Source organism: Dryas octopetala, chromosome 9 (assembly GCF_963921425.1).
Source record: "Dryas octopetala chromosome 9, drDryOcto1.1, whole genome shotgun sequence".
NCBI classification, from domain to species: domain Eukaryota; kingdom Viridiplantae; phylum Streptophyta; class Magnoliopsida; order Rosales; family Rosaceae; genus Dryas; species Dryas octopetala.
In genome coordinates, this window is record NC_141374.1 from 9,432,996 (window position 1) to 9,455,096 (window position 22,101).

General features: G+C 35.8%; 4 protein-coding genes across 5 annotated transcripts; 3 read left to right on the plus strand and 1 right to left on the minus strand.

The window, feature by feature from the left end:
• The first annotated feature begins 5,031 nt into the window (after nucleotides 1-5,031).
• Nucleotides 5,032-6,959, plus strand: ATG8F (Ubiquitin-like superfamily protein). The gene is made up of 6 exons (XM_086256003.1): nucleotides 5,032-5,162; nucleotides 5,500-5,541; nucleotides 5,695-5,750; nucleotides 6,058-6,110; nucleotides 6,389-6,507; nucleotides 6,604-6,959. Exons 2-6 carry the CDS (start codon nucleotides 5,505-5,507, stop codon nucleotides 6,690-6,692), a joined length of 354 nt encoding a protein of 117 aa, XP_086112129.1. The 5' UTR covers nucleotides 5,032-5,162; nucleotides 5,500-5,504; the 3' UTR covers nucleotides 6,693-6,959.
• Nucleotides 6,960-9,231: 2,272 nt separating this feature from the next.
• On the plus strand, nucleotides 9,232-10,744 carry RGF6 (root meristem growth factor). Its single transcript, XM_086228503.1, has 4 exons — nucleotides 9,232-9,400; nucleotides 9,697-9,769; nucleotides 10,278-10,339; nucleotides 10,506-10,744. The coding sequence occupies exons 1-4, from the start codon at nucleotides 9,281-9,283 to the stop codon at nucleotides 10,662-10,664; spliced, it is 414 nt and encodes a 137-aa protein (XP_086084629.1). The 5' UTR covers nucleotides 9,232-9,280; the 3' UTR covers nucleotides 10,665-10,744.
• An 816-nt stretch (nucleotides 10,745-11,560) lies between these two features.
• LOC147273804 (YbaK/aminoacyl-tRNA synthetase-associated domain-containing protein) lies at nucleotides 11,561-15,997 on the minus strand. 2 transcript variants are annotated; one of them, XM_086227861.1, is made up of 5 exons: nucleotides 15,655-15,997; nucleotides 15,497-15,574; nucleotides 15,308-15,392; nucleotides 13,011-13,099; nucleotides 11,561-11,976 (listed from the first exon to the last, which is right to left on the minus strand). In XM_086227861.1, exons 1-5 carry the CDS (start codon nucleotides 15,955-15,957, stop codon nucleotides 11,833-11,835), a joined length of 699 nt encoding a protein of 232 aa, XP_086083987.1. In that variant the 5' UTR covers nucleotides 15,958-15,997; the 3' UTR covers nucleotides 11,561-11,832. The 2 variants fall into 2 exon arrangements, with proteins under 2 accessions (XP_086083987.1, XP_086083988.1); XM_086227862.1 differs by lacking the exon at nucleotides 15,308-15,392 and having other exon boundaries at nucleotides 13,011-13,130.
• Nucleotides 15,998-18,186: 2,189 nt separating this feature from the next.
• LOC147273805 (Lactate/malate dehydrogenase family protein) lies at nucleotides 18,187-20,026 on the plus strand. The gene is made up of 2 exons (XM_086228497.1): nucleotides 18,187-19,003; nucleotides 19,088-20,026. The coding sequence occupies exons 1-2, from the start codon at nucleotides 18,395-18,397 to the stop codon at nucleotides 19,529-19,531; spliced, it is 1,053 nt and encodes a 350-aa protein (XP_086084623.1). The 5' UTR covers nucleotides 18,187-18,394; the 3' UTR covers nucleotides 19,532-20,026.
• Nucleotides 20,027-22,101: the final 2,075 nt, after the last annotated feature.

Here is a 22,101-nt window from a genome sequence, read left to right on the forward strand (position 1 = left end):
TGATTGTGTGTGTGGGACTGCAATATCTGTAAGTCTGATGGCAAGAGGACTCGCTGTTCTATATATAGACATACATGATATGCCTTTAGCTTTTTGAAATTAATACACATTACAACCCAATAATGAAAGTTGTGAGTAATGTGTGCTAGCTTGTAGTACTATTTCTTGAAAGTGAACAAATATATATACATATATGCATGAGAATTGCACTGATAAAAACTAGCGACAAGTTGTCAAATTTGGAACTAATTTAAATTGGAAGATTTCTAGCTTTATTTAATTGGTCTTTGGTTGGGCATTATTGGATTCACACACACCAAACCGAAGGTGCAACCCCATCAAAAGCTAAGCTCTGGCAGCTGACGCAACAACCCAATTTGTTTAATGGGTTATTGTGTCCCCCTTTTTCTGAATCCTAATGGGTCATTTAGACAGACAATAACCCATAATTCTATGATCTAGTAGGACATGCATGAAACCCTAACTATTCTATCAGCTATTAAGTAGTATTTTTTCTATTAGAAGACTCTAATGCTAGAAAATAAATGTGAGATGTAAATAAGCATTTGAACACTAAGGCACGTTTAAAATTGAGCGTTTGAATGGTTAAATCTTGTTTTTAATTATCTTGCATTCAACATCCTACATTAGAGAAAAATTCATTTTTACCGTTTTTCATGGAATTTTTTTTTTCTTTGAAGATGAATTTCAAACACAGACACAAACTGCACGTACAGGTACACTTTGACTGTACTTGTTTTGAATGCAAGTCTTTGTACGTTTAGAATTATTTGCTATTCTCAGAACAATAAAAGACTCCATTGCATGCATGATCGGGTTCATGGGGTTGTATGGCTCCAAGAGGTGTTACACTGTTACCTTGTGGTCTATGTGCGTTTGAGAAAAGAGATTTTTTGGGTATATGTGTGGAAGGGATGAGAGGGGGACATGCCTTGGTCTAGTGTTTTATGAATATATTGTTTAGGAAAACCATGATTTGGACATGTCAGGATGAAGCCTCAGTTTTTATATCCAGCCCCATGTGATCCCTAACATTACAATTACACTTTTCATTTTATCAAGTGGAAAATGACACAGCTCAATCCCTCTTTGCCCCCACCTATGTTTGTTTTTTTTTTTTTTTTTTTTATATTTTATTTTCCCCTTGGTGTATAATTAATTTGTTTATCATGGGCTGCAATTTAATTAGGTCCCCTCACTGAGTCACTGTGCCGGCCCCCCCATCTTGATTTGGGTTTGTGAGATTTGAATTAATAGAAGGATGATATGTTCTTGGCACGTCTCAATGTGTTTGTACGTGAAAGAAAATGAATACATGAAATATGATCACTTAGAAATGGGAGTACGTTGAATATCTGACCATATCTTCCTCATTGGCCACAAATTTTGAGAGGGAATTCAATCCAATTAAAGCATGCACCATCTAATTATCTAAATTAAACCTAGTCCAATTTAGTTTAATTTACTATTTACCAAAATATAAAAATTTGGAGATCAGAGACGGTTTCATGTGTTTCCATTCCATAACTACTCATCACGCATTATGATTATGAGAAAATGATGTATCCGTACGCTTTGTTTTGGGGAAGATTTTTTCCACATTGCCTCATTTAATTTCTCTCTTCATCATTATGTTGATTCAATTGACTGGTGGGTGCCATCAGCCATGTTCTTTCCTCTACTCTCAAGGCAAGTTGGGCAAACTAAACCAGAGCAATTATATACCACGATTCTCCTATTCACCAAACAGGAGCATGAAACTGGAAGAAAAAAATAAGTAATTAAACGTACTTAAGCAATGAAACAACCATAACTCAATAGTCATCACCCAATTCAATAATCCCAAAATATTAATTGTGATATTAATCACTACAAAATAATTGCTTGTATGAGTGTGGTTGCTTCATCCTTCTTGTCAAATTAAAGTAATTCAAGAAACCCCTTATCAAGGCTTCATTTTCCCAATGTCTCACTACGACGTCATTTAAGCTAAATACATGGACAATTATTTGAGCAACGTGGGGGCATGTTTGACCATTTAACTTGACATGTGGATAACCTGCACTTATATACTATGAAGATCAATTGAAGAATCTAATCCAAAACCAATTAAAAATAGATAAACAGACCTAATACCATACATTCTATTATACAAGCTTTATTTTCCCAATGTAATCTTCAACTCTCAACAAATTAATCTAATGGTAAAAATGCTTTTGACCTAGTACTAGAAAAGTTAACAAGATTTTAAAAGTGTATATAAATGTCAAATTTGTTTAAGGGAGAATTTTTCATTATAGTCATTTGACTCTTAGGTCTTGTTTGATGTATGTGATTGAAGTGAATAGGTTAAATAACTAGATTTATGTGTATTTAATGAAAAAAATGGAGGATGTCTTCTAACTTGAAGGAAAAAGATGGATTAGCTGTAAGGAAAAACTATCCCCACTTATATATTCCACAATTTTCGGGAGGATATGTAAGGATATATAAGTATTTCCTAATAATTAATTCATTTTTTTCTTATTTTTTCTCTTCAAGTTAAATTTTTTTTTTTTGAATACACATAAATCTAGCATTTTAATTTATTCAATCCAGTCTTACGCATAAAAGGTGACCTTAAAGATTTATCACAGTGCTTGTAAGTCCTACCCCATGAGAAACATTGCACAACTGTAATGTACATTAACCCAAAGGATCATATAATTCAATGCTTCTCGTTTCTTTTACAAGAAGTTCAAGTCAGACAGGGACTTGTTTCTGAAAAGAGTGGGCATTACTAGCTAGCTCAACAAACACAAAGATATAAAGAGCCCAATATGGTGAATGAACCTCAAGCTTTATATAAGTTCGACGGGCCAGCCTGTAAAGTTTAAATCCATATATTTGGTGGCAGATTTGACCATTGCTTAATACAATTGGGCTGCTTTTCAGACCCCTATATTTTCTTGCAAAACATTGGTTAGTAGTGGAGAAGGATTTATGATACCATATTTTACACAAGTTTTTAATGAGGCTATTTTATATAAGATTTTAATGATCTGAATTGTCTATTTTTTAGGTTTTTATTAAAAAATCATCCTTGTAAAAAATTAGATAAATCGAAAATCATTTACGTATAAAGATTAAATGGTCAATATTTCAAGTGTTTATTTTGTTGACGATTTAATTTTTGTATGTAAATAGTTTTCGATTTATTTGATTTTTTGCAAGAATGATCCTTTTAATAAAGACCTAAAAATTAGACGATTCGGATTGTTGAAATCCTATATAAAATAGGCCCCATTAAAAACTTGTATAAAAAATATAATGTCACGAATCCGCCCTCATTAGTATATATATATATATTATAGTTGTACTGTTGTAGTTATCGTGTTGAGAGAAAGAATCTCACACCCAAAAATTAAGGTATTGCATAATAGTCAATAAAGTGTTAGGTCTCTTAACCTGTCCTCACAACCAAATAGTTTCTTTATTTTCTTTCTAAATTTTGTAGATCTATTCCATTAACCTCAATGCCAATGCACTTTTCTCCACTGTTTCATACACATTGTAACTAATTCTTACAAACAGGCATGCAATATGCTGGTAAAAAAAATTGTAAAGTAATAAGGGTCCATTTCTAACTTCTTTTGATAGCTTGTTGTCTATCATATTTATTTATTTTTATTATATTTGATAAATCGAATTTTGAATCTATTATAATTGTAATTCATTACCACATCTTTTGCACACTCTCACAAGTAAGGCTAACCCCTAAGCCACCAAAATTTAGGAATATACACTAGTTGGTAAACACTTGAGCCAAACTATCTTATGTCATGAGTCTTTCTCTTATAAGGATGCCCTCATTTTTTAAAAAGTGAGGGCAACTTAGTTAGAGCCTACTTTGGGATGTGGCTCAATAATCTAAGTCGTTCATATTTTACATAAGGGATTAATGTCATTTTGTTTCTCAGATTATTACACATATATCAGTTTGTTTTCCAGATTTCTAATTTGAAAAATTAAGGACCCTGACTTTTTCAATTTTGTCAATTGAGGTTATTCCGTTAATTTACACATTTTTCATCTAAAATGTCGGGATGATCAACCAAAATTTAGCTAGAAATAAAAGAGGAAAAAATGATAAGATCTAAATGAAAGGGACCATTTTGCCCTCAAAGATTTAGATGAAAAATGTGTAAATTGACGGAAGAATCTTAATTGACAAAATTGAAAAAGTCAGAGTCCTTAATTTTTCAAATTAGAAATTTATGGAGCAAACTGATACAAGTGTAATAGTCTGGCAAGAAAAATATTATTAATCCCTTTAGATAATCATTCAAGAATCATCTAAGTAAAAAAATCAATTAATTTGAAATTGTTTGACTATTTGACTATTTGATTATCATTATAATTATTTTTATATTTATTTGAAACTTTATATTAATCTACTTGTTTAATGATGATTAGATGAATAAATAATTTTAGATTTTGTTGAATTTTATCAAAGTTGATTAGTGATGGTTAATCTTAAAAATATACGGTTTAAATTGTTAAATATATTATAGAGGTGGTCCGAAGGTGTGTCCTTACTTTTCTTAAAATAAGGGCACCCTCGTTAGAAACTTAACCCTTTATGTGATTATGTGCTCAAATGTAAAAGAGGAATAAGAGAGGCATATTCTTACTCTTATTACATACTTCGTGCCACATTAACAGTGGTGCAGGAGCCATCACCATCATTAGATCACTTGCGTTCACTGAACGTGTTGATCAAGAAAACCAAGCATCTAATCTGACGGCCCAGATTAAACTGGTGTAGGACCCATCAACACCGTTTCCCAAAAAAATCATAGCAACCATTGAAGAGCTTAGGTGAGCCCCGTTGGGCTCGATTGTAGTTGTGCCACGTATTCACTAACGGAAATGGACGGATAGACAGAAAACATGCCAGTTTTCCAATTATTTTAAAAAATTATAAAATTTAATGGATAAATACAATATATATTATATAAATAGGAAAAAACCAAGCAAAGCCAGCACTGTATTCTGTATTATCATCGTCAACCAAACCGAACCAACCCCACGGGATTCCGTGGACTTTCTGATCAAAAGCCCTCTTTTTGCCTTCTGGGTTCGTCTTCAGATTTCACGAGGTTCGTTTTGCATTTCCTAATTTGTCGTACTTCCTTTTATATCCTTTGATTTTTCCTCTGGTAATCGTCAATATAATCTGTTGCTAGTCTTTAATGTAAAATTTGAGTGTTTAATGTAAGTTTTGGGTTTTTTGTTTTTGGTTTTCAGTGTTGTTTTTGAGGTTGATTGGATTGGTGGAGTTTTCTTTTTATATGAATCTTTTATAATTTGTGTCATCATGGGTCTTGATTATAATAGGGGAAAATAAACAGATAAAGAATATATTGTTCATTTTTGCTTGTGTAATTGAATTGCTTTAGGCTCTTACTTTTTACTTATATTGGATGCTAATTTCAGGTGGAATGGCAAAGAGTTACTTCAAGCAAGAGCATGATCTTGGTGTGTGTCGGTATTTTATATCTTGAAGATTAGTTTTTGTTACTTTGTCTAGTTATGACAAATGAAAGAATGTTATTGCTTGAATTTATGAATATATGTATATGTACCCCAAAAACAAAATTTATGAATATGTATGGTTTGTTTTATTTTCAGAGAAGAGGAGGGCAGAGGCTGCTAGGATCAGGGAGAAATACCCAGATAGGATTCCGGTATGAATTTGAATTCGTAACTCAATTATCGATTGCCAATTTACTGTCCAAGATGTGAGTAGTAAGCACAGAATCTTTAATGTAGTGGAGGGTTTGGATGGTTCTGTACTATATCATAATCTGGCACTAAATTTGCTTTTAAATGTTCATTATTGTCAGTTTTAATGAGATTATATCAAAGATAGAGAATTTGCTTGCAGATGTGTTAACTGGTTCAGCAAGAATATTGAGAAAATGACTTCTTTTTAGTTCTACTAGTAAAATGCATCTTAGCCTCCTTGTCTAAAATCTCTCTTATAATTTTAAGGTGATTGTGGAGAAGGCAGAAAGAAGTGATATCCCCAACATTGATAAGAAAAAGTAAGCTTTTTTCACACGGTTGATGGTGCTGGATTCATTTGTTATGTTCCCTGGTTTAATTTTGCTTCAACGTCTAGTAAAGTTCCAATCTTTCCAGTTTTGGACAACAATTTATAGTAATACCTTTTCTTTGCTTATCTTATTCTTCCAATGGCCGAAGTAGGGTGCTCTTTAATTGTGTAATCATGGTCCTTGGTAAAATGCAGACTATAATATGACAATGTCACAGTCCTCTTTCATGTTTCTTTCAACTATAAACTGAATCAGAAAATTTACAGGTACCTTGTCCCAGCTGATCTAACTGTAGGACAATTTGTTTATGTTATCCGCAAAAGGATTAAACTAAGTGCAGAAAAGGCAATCTTTATATTTGTGGACAATGTTCTCCCACCAACAGGTAAATTCATGTGATATGACCCTTAGAGGAGGGTGCTCTCTACTTGGGACTTTTGATTGACCATCGTCCATATATAACTATTTTCTGTCTCTGCAGGTGCAATCATGTCTGCCATATATGAAGATAAGAAGGATGAAGACGGGTTTCTCTACGTCACTTACAGCGGCGAGAACACATTTGGTTAACAGATCCCACTGTAGTCCTCGATTATTTGGATACCCCCATCTTTCTTCCAGTGCCAGCATATTTGCTTTCTATAATCTTCATTGCCTTTGTGCTGATGTTTCTGTTATTATGCCTACTTCATAAACACCTTTGGGGTGATAATATGTATAGTCCTATATTGTATATAGTCTCTAAGTTCTCGTTTAACATTAAAATTTCTTGCTTGTTGCTATTCAAGTATTCATAATCATTCAATGAAGATCTCCTTGCCAGTTTAGGCGGGATCATATGGTTATGTGTGGCTGCGATTTAACCCAAGTTTATAAAGCATATGTTACACAAAGCTTGTTTGTTGTTGCATCTTTGACTTCCTACGGGTGTTGTGACTCAATTATTGCTGACTAGAACTGCAATCTCTGCATATTTCTTGGTGCCTTCAGCGGCACTCACTGCCTTTCAAAAAGATAATGCTAAATGTTAGGTTGGTTGGTCTCAAATTTTGTAATGCCAGGTCAAGGTAGTAAAATGTACCAATAAAAAAATAATAATAAATCCAAAGAGACAATGTAATGGGCCAGATTTTGTTTCCTTGGGTCCATCATCCATGGTAGAATAAAGGGCCCCAAACCTCGTACCGATTCAAATTTACTACTCTATTGGAAATATATATGATGAAAGCTTTGGCTGGCAACTCTTAATATTAGAGATGTGATTGAAGAGCTTAGTAAAGTACTTGTTGAGAATCAGAGGATGAAAAAACTTTAAGAGCTTAAAACACTAGTAGAAAGAGAATGAGAAATGAGGATTGTTTTTCTTCTTTGACCCATTGCATAAACATGCAAATCAAAGTTGCTTTGCTTGGAAGATCAACTCTGTCTTCAAGATGAACTTTGTTAAGCGAGTTGTGTCTGGCATGGGCTTATAATGTGTGTGTGCCAAGCAAGGGTGCAAAACACACTAGGTTGGTATATGTAGTCTAGGAGAATGATGACTATGTTTAGCATAGCTCATTGGGCCTAGAATGGTATGGCACTGTATCGGATTTAAATGGGTTGGACTCGTACTATGGTCACGGGGGCCCAACTAAGGTGACTTAAGCCTAACTCGCTGTTAAGCCCACGGCTGATGTGGCACAAACCAAGTGTTTAGCACATGGACTACTTGCCACGTAGCTTGCATACTAAATAGTAAATACTGAAGTTGGTGGGCTATGGTGGACCTTTCCTTGCCCACAAAGGAGCTACAAGCCTACAAGTGACGGTTTGGCCATGCCTCTTTGTCTCCTCATTTTATGTCCCTACCTCCCACTCCACTCTTCTAAGGCCCCATTAATTTCTTCCAAGTTTCATTTGCATATTCAAGCAATCCTCACATCACAAAATCACTAATTTAATGTGATGGGAAATTATATAACCCAGTAGGAATTAATCGAATTCTATCATTCGCACCCACTTATACAATATTGGAGATAGCAAAGAGGAGATGCATATATAGCAGTTACAAATTGCCACAAAGTAGTAGTATTTTCTCCCACAAACACATGGAATGGGGAGTCCTCAAAAAACACATGGGTAGGACCAAATTTCCATGATCAACTTATCAAAAACAAAAAAATAAATAAATCTATAAATAAGTAATGCTACATGTGCCACAATATTTATAAATAATCATGTGATTATAGATCACACTTTCAATGATTAAGTGTGAAATCTATCTGTACATGCAAGTGGCCGGATCTACATATATTAAAGATGAAGTTCACAATATGATATGAGAAAATGAGTCACAATTAGAATTATCAGATAGTCGATTAAATTCATTGTACCAAAATAAGTGTGACACAATTATATTTTAGAGAGACTTAGAGTCCTCCATTTTATGAGTCTTTCTTAGACTAACATTGATAGTGATTTAGGGTTTTTAATTAAGTCATTTTATTTTTTTTCTTTGACGGCTTAATATTAAGTTTTAACTCTAAAATTTTGGACTTTGCCCAAAATATTGAAGTTAAAACCTAATATGCAGCCTCTACAAAATCCATTCTACACCCTAGGAGGGGAAATACCCTTCAAATCAGGGAAGAACTTTATTATGCATTAAAAGAATTTCTTATAAATTTTAAAACACATATGTTCTCCATCTAAAAACTATTTTTCTAAATGAACTAAGCTTAATTCTCTCTATATTTTATTACTGATTTTGTAACTCTCTCTCTCTCTCTCTCTCTCTCTCTCTCTCTCTCTCTAGCTATATTTCCATGCATATATGTGTACATACACTAGCTACGTAGCTCTATGATACCTTTCTGCTCCTTAGGGCCCCAATTGATTAAGAAGTGAGAGAGAAAAGGAGACAAGGGAGACCCCAATATCTTGAGTTTGGTTTTGGAGAGTTCATCACCAAACACCTGCATGTTCTCTTTAAGAACGTTTCTCATCCCATACACAACCTGCATTTATTGCTCTTCCTCCCCCTATCACTACAAATACTACACAAACCTAACACTACACACCTCACTTCACATTATCAAATACATATATAGAAGGCTCATCAGTTAATCCCACATATTCTCATCGTCATTCTGTGACTTCAACAGATTATATATATAATGTCTTCCATTGTTGGTCTCCTTCTCCTATCTTGTATTTCTATGTGTGCATGCAATGCCCGACTTCTAGGCTTCATTGATAAGCAAAGTGGCAGCACTAAAGCCTACCATTCTGTCGAGGTATGTAGAAATATTTTTAAATCTCTAAAATTCTTTTTACAGGATAGTATTTTGAATTATCTTGTCAAATATCTGACATGTTAAATTATCATACTGTCAATCTTAATTACACATTTATTTAAGATTTTACTTAATTAGTAGTTGAGATTGATAGACATATAACATAATATGTCACATTGTTTGACGAGAAAATTTCACTTCTTAAGCAATGGTGTATAAAGATAATTGATGGAAGTCTCGTAATTTTTTGCATTGAGCATTATTGAAGTGGCCTAATATTTTTAGGGTTGCTGCAGGATGAAGAGAAAGTCTTAAGACTGCTTTCTGAGACTTCAATGTCATCAAGTACCCCGAGGCCTTCGATCTCAGGTTCTCTCTTCTAACCAAGTCTTGTTTTGATCTCTCTTAATTAATGAACCTTTCATGAGAAAAAAGAGATGAATTCTCATATATATAATTAAGTATTTAACTACTACTAGCTATAAAGGACTCTACTACAGTCCTACGTTTCACTTTCGCCAAGAAAAATTAACCTAGAATTTGCAATTTTTATAGTTTTTGCTTAATTTATCTATAGTGGTATGTAGAGAACAAAATCATGTCTTCTCTTCCAATTTTTAACATTTTTATCAGATAGCACTCTATTGCTAAATACTTAGAATGTTACGTTGTTAATCTGTTAATTAATATGAATCACATTCGAATAAAAATCAAATTTGTCAATACTACTCTAAAATCACAATTTAATAACATGCAAGATTGTTTAAGAAGAGAACATTTTTCGTACTACTATTGTTATATTTAGTACTATTATTGTTATTTGAATTACACATCGATCTTCTTGTCGATGGTGATGATATATGGTGGGATTGTGCAGGACAAGTAGAGGTCATTACATTGTCTTCTCAGATTGACCAGAAACAATCGATCAAAATGAAGGTATACACCATATATGTGCACTGTACTAGCCAAGAGAAAAACGGTGTAAAACTGTGGCTTAATTTGCATGGAAATGCATATATATATATATATATTGATCTAATGGCTCACAATCAGTCTAGCTAACGTACTATATATCTTATGATTATATATGATGCTGTTTTAGGGTCTGAAGAGGCATGCAAGGTCATTACTTGGATCTGCAACACATGCGATGGAGGAAGACATAGATTCCAAGGGAAATGAAGCTAGTGATGAGGACGTAGGTGTCATGGATTATGCACAACCTCACAGGAAACCACCCATTCACAACCAAAAACCCTAGATATATATTTCTTTGAATTGATATAGTAATTTTCCATGGTGGGTGTGAATTATCCATATTTCTAATTAATTTAAGAACACTTTAATAGTTTCATTACTCCTACTGTTCAATAATAAACAAAGTTTATGTCTTCATTGATAGAGCTCAAGTGTTTTCCTTGTTTGCAACAAAAAAAGTCCGCTAGTGACAAAATGGTGATTTGAGGGATGATGACTCCTTACATTGTGTATGTTTTTGTGTTGATAGAGATTAATAAATGATTGTGACCAAATCTGAAACATATTACATGGTTTCTAAAGGTTGATGCTTTTGTGTCTCACCATATATATAGCTACGTACCTTTTAAAAACGAATTAAGCCAGTAATGAACCCCAATGATAATATCAAGAAAACAATGGCTAAGTTTCTGCTGGAACCACAAATCATGCTGCATTTACACCAAGATATCTATCACCTCAAGTTATGAATTAATGGTAGAAGAATGAAGTGAAAGAAAAGATACAAAGTTATTGAAAAATCTACCATGCGGAAAAGTGACCCTTAGATCTGACGGGTTCACTTTTTCGAGACCAAGGGTATAGATGACCGGCCCTTAAATCTGTCTGCATCCCATCCCACGTAGACAACGTGCGTACCATAGACATTTCATGGCCATGTACGCAGTTTACAATTGTATTTCACATTCCATTTTGGTCACTTTGAAAAGGTAAGAAAACAAGTGAAACAAAATGTTCAAACTGTAGATCTATATATCATTATTGTTTGGCACCTAAAAAAGCGGTAGGAATTCAAAATCTTTTCACATGCTAGCAGGAAAGCAGCACATGCACTAGAGATAGAGGACTACAGGATTTATGGGCCTCAATGTCTTCAAATGGATGAATCGTTGGTGGGAATAAAAAGCTACCAGATAGTAACTAGATATTTAATTAACTGCAGTTTGGTAGTTATAAGGGTTACATCCATTCTAATATTAAAAAAAAAAAAAAAAAAATCATCTAACAATATTCGAAGATGGCAGGACCAGTCATTTTTTCAGGAAAATAGAAAAAGAGATTATCTTTCTTGCAAGAGAATTCTGACAATGACTGTTCTTCTGTCTCTAATACGTGCTATTGTTTGATAAAGTATTCTTTTATAAATTCTGAATCTAGGTTCTTTGGATTAATCAAGTACTACTACAGTTCACAATAAAAGGTTTAACAAAGGTTATGAATTCAGAGGTTCTGATGCCCAGCTTCAGATCAATCTCTCCACCACCCAACCAGAAGAAATCAGGATCAAGTTTCTGAATTGCTTCATCCAAAATCACCTGAAATCAACCCATACATCACATCAGGCATGGCAAAACATTACAATATATATATATATATATATATATACATCTCTCCCTCTCCCTTTTCCACATACTCATCTTACCTTATGGTTATTAAAAATTATACTGTGATCATGTGTTGGGTTGTGGTCAGTGGTCACAAACAATCACTACAATGTCATTTCATAATGTTCTATGATTTTATCTTTTCTAGTTTATGATAGAGTATATGACCCGTGATAGAAATGTGGATATTCATTGTTTCAAGCATTGTCTAAGTATTTCAAACATTATATGACACTGCCTACACTAATGCATGTGCAAACACACACAAAAGGTTGTTTGCTGTCTAACAAACCTAGCTACAGAATTCTAACTCTCACTATCAATCTCTCTCTCTCTCGTAAATGTGCACTGGCAGAAAATCATTAATCAAGACAACCAATACAATGGACCACCATATGGAAATCCAAAACTTGATGACACTCCTAGGCTAGACATTGACAGAGTTGATATTTGAAACAGTGGACCAGCTCAACAGCTGGTTTGAAGTTAGGAAGGATTCAACAATTTCAACTTATAAACAAGGTTCCAGAAAATTGAAACATCCGGGGGGTGGGGGGGGCCCTGTATGCTAGTGCTTAGCCTAACATGAAAGAACACTGAAGTAGTTTGTCTAAAAAACATGTATAGTAAAAAAAGTGACAGTGCATATGTGCTGTAAAATTCTAATGTAAGCTGTTACCACAAACGAAGACTTATATAAGCTTATGAAACCATGAGCATGTTAGAGAAGGTTATTTTTTTTAATTGCTTTGGATGTTCCATCCTAGTTTCAGTCTCATCAATCACATCATACTTCTGAACATATTGGTTAATACTGGTTTTGTAATTATCAAGGCACAGATATAGCAAAGACAAAGGCTCTTGAGTGTCATGTCAAGCAGAAATACTTCCAGTTCCATTTAAAATAATTCCATTTCCAAAAGACACAAATACATTGTAAAATATTGTAAGAAACAAGTGTTCACCGGAATTTCTGTATTCATGCCAATACATGTAACTGCATTGTGCTCAAATCCAGTCAATTTTACTGAAGTCTCCTCAGGTGCAAGCCTCACTGCATAATCAATAACAACCACTATCACCTTCTGAAATACAATAAGTGAAAAATTAAATTACCCCAACAAATCAAAAAACCTGACAATGGAAAATAGAAAGAAAGGCAACATGGCAGCAAATTTTGAAACATTTCTACAGTAGATATAACAAAGAGATATAACAAATTTTGGTAACACAAAAGAAACATACAATTGAGTTGGACCAACTTGTTCTTTCAATCAACTGTCCATGTGAGGCAAAATAGGGTAACAACCAAATGTTATCCATAACAAGGAAACATATCTTCATGGGTTTAAGTAGAAATGATGCAGGAGCCTCTGCAAGGGTTTCCAGAATTTAGAAAAATTTAGTAGCTTTCCAATATTCAGTTGTTCCTAGCTTGATTAGGAGTCTAGTTTCTTGGTTATTAGATGGATTTACCTTTATGCTTTCCTAGTTAACTAGTTTTATGTTTTCCTAGTAAGTTTAGGTTTATGCTTTCCTAGTCATCTTAGGTTTATGTTTCCCTATATAAGCTAAAGGCTTAAGTTGTAATAGACAGTTTATGCATTATATTTTTCTGATAATTCAGATTTGAGAGTTTCTTTTGGGCTCGTAGACCCTAGAACTCATCTATCAACATTCCATCTTTGATTTCATAGCTTAAATCTCTACTTTCTCTACTGTTTGTTGCTGGAAGATCGGTCTATTCTAGATTTTTGCCCTAGTATAGCAGCAAAACAGTAGCCTTTGCTCCTGTCCTGCATCAAGAAAGCTCAAGCAGAAAGGAATTTTGTTTGGATGTATGCACACATGAAATCCTGGAAACCATTTTCTTGGATGATAAGTTCCCAAGAAGATCCATGTGAGAAGGTTTTGACCACCTTTTTTTTGAGAGAGTGAAGAAAGAAATGGGAAGAATCTGAGAAGATCATGCATAAAGCCATCTTAAAAAAAGTTGAACCATAAAAGCCAAAGTTGCAGCAAACTTTGAAACACTTCCACAGTAGATATATATATATATATATATGTAAGGATGACTCTAGAAACCAAACAGGAGTAATACAAAAGAAACATAGAATGGAGTTGGACCAACTTTTTTTTTCTTTTAATTGACCGTTGAGGAAAAAAAGGGTTAATAAAAGTTGTTCTCCAATAACTTTGGAACATATCTCCATGGGTTTAAGGAGAAAGCTCAGGCAGAAAGGATTTTAATTTGATGTACCCACAGATAAAATCCTGGAAACCATTTTCTTGGATGATAGGTTCCCAAGATGATCTATGTGCCAAGAGTTGGACCAACTTTTTTAAGGGAGTGAAGAAATAAATGGGAAGAATCTGAAAAGACCATGCACCGAAAAAAAATTGGACCAGAAAAGCCAACGTCCCAGCAAATTATGGAATACTTCTACAGTAGATATATAAAAAAGGGATGACTATACAAATAAAACAGGAGTAATGCAAAATAACCAAAAATGGAGTCGGACAAACTTAAAACTTTTTTTCTTTAAATCAACTGTCCAACAAGGCAAAAGAAGTTAATCAAAATTGTTCTCCAATAACATTGGAACACATCTCCATGGTTTTAAGGAGAAGGCTCAAGCAGAAAGGAATTTTATTTGATGTACGCACAGATAAAATCCTGGAAACCATTTTCTTGGATGATAGGTTCCCAAGAAGAACTATGTGCAAAGAGTTGGATCAACTGCTTTGAGGGTGAAGGAAGAAATGGGAGGAATCTTAGAAAAGCATGCATAAAGCTATCTGAAAAAAAGTTGGACGGCACAAACTATTGTCCAATACCATTACATGTTATCAAATGTGGAGGTGTATAAATTGGTATCATCAATGTCTACACACACCACAACACCTACCCCAAAATCACATTGCTATATCTACTTGACATGATAGTGGCACTGTTGTGAAAACCCGTGCTGCAATTTTTGTAGTATATATCATGCATTCACTAGAAAAGACAGAATATTGGTATCACCAGCGTCAGAACACAACACTTACGGGCTCCTACAAACTCACATTGCTACTTGCTAGTTTGCTTTTGCTACCTATTCTTCAGTATTGGCATTTTTCATTCCTTGCTTTAATTCTATAGTACGTAATGCATTAACCAGAATTTCACACAAAATGGCTAGTTTACTCCAAATTTTATGAATTGAAAACAAAATAAAAAAATTCGGTATTCAAACAGCAGAGGGACACAAAAACTGACAGTTGAATTTCTTTTTGGCTATCTTGCCGTCGTTGAGCGAATACAAGAAGTTCTTAACAGCATCAGCATTAAATCGAGCAGTATACTGCACCCAAAAAAAGGGTCCAAATTTCAGATATTTCAAACACCAAAATTGTTCATTTGTTGTGACTGAAAACACACACAGACCCAGAAAACAAAAAAAAGTACCTGAACGACAACAACATAATACTTTGAATTGTTGCGGTCACTGCAATCAACGACACTAGATTGGGCTTGAGTGTTAACCTGGAGGAAAGGTCAAACGAAGTCAGAGATGAAAATGCAAGCGGAGATGAAAAGGGATTGGAGATTAATTTGGTACCAACCAAGACAATGCTTTTGCAGAGATGGTGGGTGGAGGCGGCACCGAGAACGTTGCGTCGGGCTTCGAGAGACCAATCGTAGTAATCGGAGGGTACCCTTTTGAAGGAGAAGTCGTTAACGCCGTTGGCTCGAAGAATAGCGGAGAGGCGAGCTTCGTTGGCGCCGACGGCGTCGTTTTGAGTGAGGAAAGAGGGTGTAGAGGTGGGTTGAGAAGTGGGCTGGGGAAGAGAGGAGAGCTCAAGCTTTGCTATGCGTTCAAGGAGTTGGGTTTGGATTCGCTCGAGGTTTGCTAGTGATTCTTCCATGCTCTGCCTCTCTCTGCGAGAGTGCGAGTGATGGGTTTGAGGCTGGCGACTTTGAGCGCTGATTTGTTTCTGTCCATTGGATATATTTAGCACGAGAACGACGCTCTCTTGATTGTCGTCTATGACTTTTCACACCACAACCCGTTGATATGGTTACTACTTACTACTTACTACTTACTACTTACTACTTACTAAGATAACTCATCTTAAAGATAACGAAGTATGACTTTACTTCGTCTTATAATTTGATGATACCTTTATTTTCTAAGTCTGCAAGGGTCATTTTTGTAAAAAATTAAACAAATAAAAAATTGTTTAATTATTTGATTAAAGAGCTATCATTTCAAGTGTTTACGGCACTATCATTACATTTATTTATTTATTTTATCACAATTAGATGTCTTAATAGTTTCCGATTTATCAAATATTTTGTAAGGATGATCATTGTATAGAAACTTAAAAAATAGATGACATCGATTATTAAATTACAATGCGGAGTATGTCCCACAATACAAACCATACATCATTATGTATAAGATAAGATATACCTCAATGAAAGGGTTTTAGCTGCTCTAGAAATCATTATATATATTTGATTTGTTTTTAATCAGTGAAAGTTTATTTTTTGCTATAAAATACAAAAAAACTGGTGTAAGTATAACTCATATAGAAATCTCTTCGTGCTCTTTCAAAATTCACAATCTGTTTTACTTGTTTCATCTAAGCCGGATTTGATTGGGGTCTGCATGTTTACTGATTGTTATGAAGTGTGTACACTGTCCATTACAAATACTGAAGTAGCTTGCAGGTCTAATTGTAATTTGCTGATGCTTTGTACCAATTTGCATATCTCTCTCTCAGTTCATCTCCATTATTTTTTTGGGAAAAATTTTCATCAAATAGGATACTTATTTTGGGGTCAATTTTAGTTTAGGACATCAGTTTGAGTTTGTGTTAGTGTGAGACACATATTTATGATTTGTATTAGTTTGGGACAATCCGTCAACTTCGTTAACTTTTCCGTCCAAATAAGAGATAATTTAGTCATTTTATATTTAAAAAAAAAATAAAAACTAGAAACTTAAAAAAAAAAAAGCAAAAAGGTTACTACTAAAAAACTAAAAAGATTAATACTAAAAATAAATAAAACTATTTAAAACTATTTTTTTTTAGAATTACAAAAGATTAAAACTAAACAACATTAAAATTGAAAAAAAAAACAAAAAAGATTAAAATTGAAAAAAAAAAAAAATTAAACATTCTTTCTTTATCTCTCTCTCTTTCAGATGGTGACTCAAATGGCAGTGACCTCAGTGCACTGGAAGTCATCAAGGTGGGGCTAGGTGGGGGGGGGGGGTTGCGAAGGGGCGGGGCGGGGCGGGGCGGGGCTGGGTGGGGGGGTTGCGACGGGGCCGGGGTTGGGTTGGATGGGGTGCGACGTTGCTGAGTTGGGGAGGTGGTCGGGCAAGCTGGGTTGGGGGAGAGAGAGAGAGAGAGAGAGAGAGAGAGAGAGAGAGAGAGAGGGGAGCTTGGGGTCACGTCGGCAGGTAAGGCCTTTGATGACGAGTAGGCTGCCGTCGACAATAGGCCGTAGGTTGGGGCGGTGTGGGTTAAGTTGGTGCGATCCCATATCTGCTGCATTTTTTTTTTGTTATTATTTTTTTCTAAAAAAAAAAAGTTTTGATTTTTTTGTTTGTAGTAACCTTTTTTTTTTTTTTTTTTTTTTAAATATGAAATAATCAAATTATTTCTTATTTAGACAGAAAAGTTAACGCAATTGACAGATTGTCTCAAATTAACACAAATTCTAAATATGTATTCTACACGAACACAAATCCAAACTGGTGTGCTAAACACAAATCCTTAATATTAAGTTGACAATTAATATAAGATTTGAATTGATATAAGTTAACAATTAACAATTCTCTCTGTCTTCCTTTATGTCTCTCCCCTCTCCTTCTTCTCTCTTTGTGACACCAGTCCGTACTTATCACGGAGACATGGAACGGAGACATGGAAGTTATTTTCCATACAAGACTGCTTATTTCCCAATTCAGACATCCTTTTTCTCTCTTTGTGACACGAGTCGGTCCCTATCACGGGGACATGGAGGTTATTTTCCATACAAGACTGCTTATTTCCCAATTTTGTCTGAATTCACATAGCAAATTTGTGTATGCTATAGGGTTGCCCACAATTTGTCTTTGGTTGTTTCCTTTGTTTCAGGTATCTCACAGATTTGATTGGTCAACAAGTCTTAAAAGAATGTCTCGGTCAGTCGTTCTTCCAGAACATTGACTGTTAAACAACTTCCTCCCCACTCAACTGCTCCTTCAAGTTTCTCTCTTTCCCACACCACCATAAAACCCCACACACAGACAGACTCTCGATCTCTGCAACACCCATAAACACAAACAGAGTAACGAAGCAAGCAACCATGCGCAAAACCCCTTCAGGCTCCACACTGGGCCCCGGAGGCCTGGACCTGACCCAGGCCTTCTTCAGTCCCATTTCCAGCGCCGCCCCTCCCTCCCCCACCAAGCGCCACACCAAGATCTCCGTCATCGGCGCCGGCAACGTCGGCATGGCCATCGCCCAGACCATCCTCACCCAAGATCTCACCGATGAGCTCGCCCTCGTCGACGCCCAGCCCAACAAGCTCCGCGGCGAGATGCTAGATCTCCAGCACGCCGCCGCCTTCCTCCCCCGCACCAAGATCCTCGCCTCCGTCGACTACGCCGTCACCGCCGGATCCGACCTCTGCATTGTCACCGCCGGCGCCCGCCAGAATCCCGGCGAGTCCAGGCTCAACCTGCTGCACCGCAACGTCGCTCTCTTCCGAAACATCATCCCTCCGCTCGCTCGCCACTCGCCGGAGACCATCTTGCTCATCGTCTCCAACCCAGTCGATGTCTTGACTTACGTGGCCTGGAAGCTATCCGGGTTCCCCAGCAACCGGGTTGTCGGGTCGGGTACGAATCTGGACTCCTCCAGATTCCGCTTCCTCATCGCTGATCATCTGGATGTTAATGCTCAGGATGTGCAGGTGACTTGTATTTCATTTCATTCCATTTTCTTTCGAGCCAGAGTTCAATTTGTCCTAAAATTTTGTTTGTGTGGTTTAAATTAGGCATACATTGTTGGGGAGCATGGCGATAGCTCGGTGGCGCTGTGGTCGAGCATTAGCGTAGGGGGAGTGCCGGTGCTGAGTTTCCTAGAGAAGCAGCAAATAGGGTACGAGAAAGAGACGCTGGAGGGCATTCACAAGGCTGTTATAGGCAGTGCTTATGAGGTCATAAGCCTCAAAGGGTATACTTCATGGGCAATTGGGTACTCGGTGGCTGGCCTTGCCAGGAGCATACTCAGAGAGCAGAGGAAGATCCACCCTGTTTCGGTGCTCGCGAAGGGCTTCTATGGCGTCGGCGGTGGAGATGTCTTCTTGAGCTTGCCTGCTCTGCTTGGGAGGGGAGGGGTCTTGGGAGTCACCAATGTGCATCTCACTGATGAAGAGGCACAGAAGCTAAGGGACTCGGCCAATACCATTTTGGAGGTGCAAAGTCACTTGGGACTATGAAGATTCAAGTACAATGGCCATTCATCCTAACCCTCTATATATATATATATATATCTGAATTATAATTTTCAGTCCTCTGTTGACTCTGTTGACAAGGATTAATGTCTATGCTTTGGCATAAACGAACAGATGGCCACTTAATTTGCATTGCAGCATATTTTTTGGCTTCTACTCTGTTTCTTATGTAATGAATAATCCTGTTTTGGCTTTGCTAAAATGAGATTAGAAACTACCTTTTAACTATGATATGGATTACATATGTTTCCTCAGTGACAACTAGTGCATGTAGCTTTGTAATGCAAATCATTGATTTTGTGGGAAGAGTTTAATTTCCTAGTATCACACTATTATATGTACTCGTTGCCTTAAGAAATCTGAAAGCAGTATCTACGTTTTTGGGGAGTGCATATAGGCAAAACTAAGTTTCGAATGCCATGCCAAAACTTGTTCGGTCTTGGGGGGACTTATTCGCTGAAAATCTTCCTTGTTCTTTTTATGTATTTGAGTTTGAGTTTCCTCAAATCTGGAGGAGTGTTTAGCTATGGATCGTGTGAATTTGGTGCGAGATTTCTGGTAATTTTTTAGGAGAGAAAATTCTTTCCTCCCTTTCCCTCTGTTTCGGATGCAAGAGAAATGCACTGTGAAAATTTGGAGTTTCAAACAATAGCAAGTTAGCAACTATGTCTTAAACTGATTAATGGGCTTTTCTTTCCTTCATGGGCATGGATCAGGTTGTATGATTTCTTTTGAAAATGGGCTTGTTGCTTTACCGTTTGAATGACCTTTTCGAGTTGGACTTTAAATCTTCTAAAATAATCAAAGGGGAGCTTCTAAGGATTTCCCACCGTTTTTTCAAATCCCACACTCTCCAAATGCTTACCTACTCAAATTTTTCCACCAAATCTCATAATTTTTTGAGCAAATTACAATTTTTCGTTTTGAAACATCTGCTATTTTTCTTTTTGGTAACATAGTTTGTGTAAGCAGCCCAAAAAAGAGGCAATAGCATTAATCAATCCTTGAATTTGTAAAAGAAAGCTTAAAATATAGCTAATGCTTACTTTTCCTACAAGATACATCAAATGCTATCAAACATGTTACATGGCTAATTCTCATACAACTTCTTTGGAATGTTTGCAGTGCTGTGGATGGAGTGGTCAACTTGTGGCAAGTTAAGTCCGGGGGGTAAAGTCCAAAATCTCTCCCTGTTACACTATTAGTTCCTTAAATTTATGTTGCATGCTTGGTAGCAATATAAAGTAGAGCACAATGAGACATATGACCATATAATTACTCTTATAACTATATATTGCATGCATTTGATAGAGATATATGCAAACTGTGTGGACTATGAAATTTTTGTTCTTGACTAGAAAGACTGGTTAAGCTTGCTAGGTTCTAGATGCATCAACAAATGTGTCTTCATTAGACAATCTGCTAGTCATTACCATGCAGTGATAGTGATGTTATCTAAAGATACTTTGTGGCTAAGTGTAAATTCCTTTTCCATTTAGAGTCTGGGGGTAACATATGCTTTCTAGACTCTGCATCTGGAGAGGATAAATGCGTGTTCCATGTTATGGGGAAAATTAGTTAAACAACTTGGACAGCATTTTGATGACACTGCGTGGCATTAGTTATAGTAAACCACTCTCTAGAATGAGAACCTTGTGGAAATGATCTCTATTATGTTGCTCAATCTCGAAGCTATTATAACTGTCCATTTTCTAAACTTTTTATTTGGGGGTTTCAAAAACTGGTGTTCGTATCTATGTGGGTGCTATTTGTTGGTCTATGTAGAAAGGTAAAATTATGATTATATCTTTATGTTATGATCTCTGGTTGTGAAAATTCATCTCCTGTCATGGGAGTTGCTGGGATGTGGCAAAAGCATATAATACTATCTGCTGGAGCAGACAAGAGAATTGTTGGGTTTGACGTTAATTTGGGAAGAGCAGAGTTTAATTAAGCATCAGATAGAAAGTAAATGCCAAACCCCTGTGACTTCAATCTATTTATGGTTGCAAGCAGGGTGAGAAACACTGATTTTTGCAGCTAGAATCTTGTCATCAACATCTGCTGTTTGATATTTGCCTTGTCAGTGCTCCTAGAAAATAATCCCATTTGTTTACCTTATGTGTTTACATGCTGCATTATATTATTTGTTGAGCTGCCTCTTGATTTATGACGTGTATTTGTGTATTAGTGTTATTAACCATCATATATATTATTATGTAAAAACCTTTCGCTTGTTAGACTTGCTTCAGAACAGCATTTCAAATTAATTTAATACGAGTATACAACTCTAAGCTTTGAGATCCAGGAAGCCTACAAGTTGGGCTAATCATACATTTAGGATGAAGGGATTTTCTTCAGTTACGATTTCTATATTTTCTCTTACTAGCTTAAAGTTTGTAACATTAACTTGTTTTATATGCAAGGACCCACGAGAGGCAGCTCCTACTGTTTGATATCAGACTCAGGCAAACAAAAATACATGCTTTTGGGTGGAAACAAGAAAGCAGTGAATCTCAGTCATCTCTTATAAATCAGGCTTGGTCTCCTGATGG

Coding starts and splice junctions, on each gene's coding strand:
- RGF6 (XM_086228503.1), top strand. CDS start 9,281: ATGTCTTCCATTGTTGGTCTCCTTCTCCTATCTTGTATTTCTATGTGT. Junction 9,770..10,277: donor CCCGAGGCCTTCGATCTCAG/GTTCTCTCTTCT, acceptor GGGATTGTGCAG/GACAAGTAGAGGTCATTACA. Junction 10,340..10,505: donor AACAATCGATCAAAATGAAG/GTATACACCATA, acceptor ATGCTGTTTTAG/GGTCTGAAGAGGCATGCAAG.
- LOC147273805 (XM_086228497.1), top strand. CDS start 18,395: ATGCGCAAAACCCCTTCAGGCTCCACACTGGGCCCCGGAGGCCTGGAC. Junction 19,004..19,087: donor TTAATGCTCAGGATGTGCAG/GTGACTTGTATT, acceptor GGTTTAAATTAG/GCATACATTGTTGGGGAGCA.
- ATG8F (XM_086256003.1), top strand. CDS start 5,505: ATGGCAAAGAGTTACTTCAAGCAAGAGCATGATCTTG. Junction 5,542..5,694: donor CAAGCAAGAGCATGATCTTG/GTGTGTGTCGGT, acceptor TTTTATTTTCAG/AGAAGAGGAGGGCAGAGGCT. Junction 5,751..6,057: donor AATACCCAGATAGGATTCCG/GTATGAATTTGA, acceptor TATAATTTTAAG/GTGATTGTGGAGAAGGCAGA.
- LOC147273804 (XM_086227861.1), bottom strand. CDS start 15,957: ATGGAAGAATCACTAGCAAACCTCGAGCGAATCCAAACCCAACTCCTT. Junction 15,393..15,496: donor ATTATGTTGTTGTCGTTCAG/GTACTTTTTTTT, acceptor TTTTGGGTGCAG/TATACTGCTCGATTTAATGC. Junction 13,100..15,307: donor AGCCAAAAAGAAATTCAACT/GTCAGTTTTTGT, acceptor TTGATTATGCAG/TGAGGCTTGCACCTGAGGAG.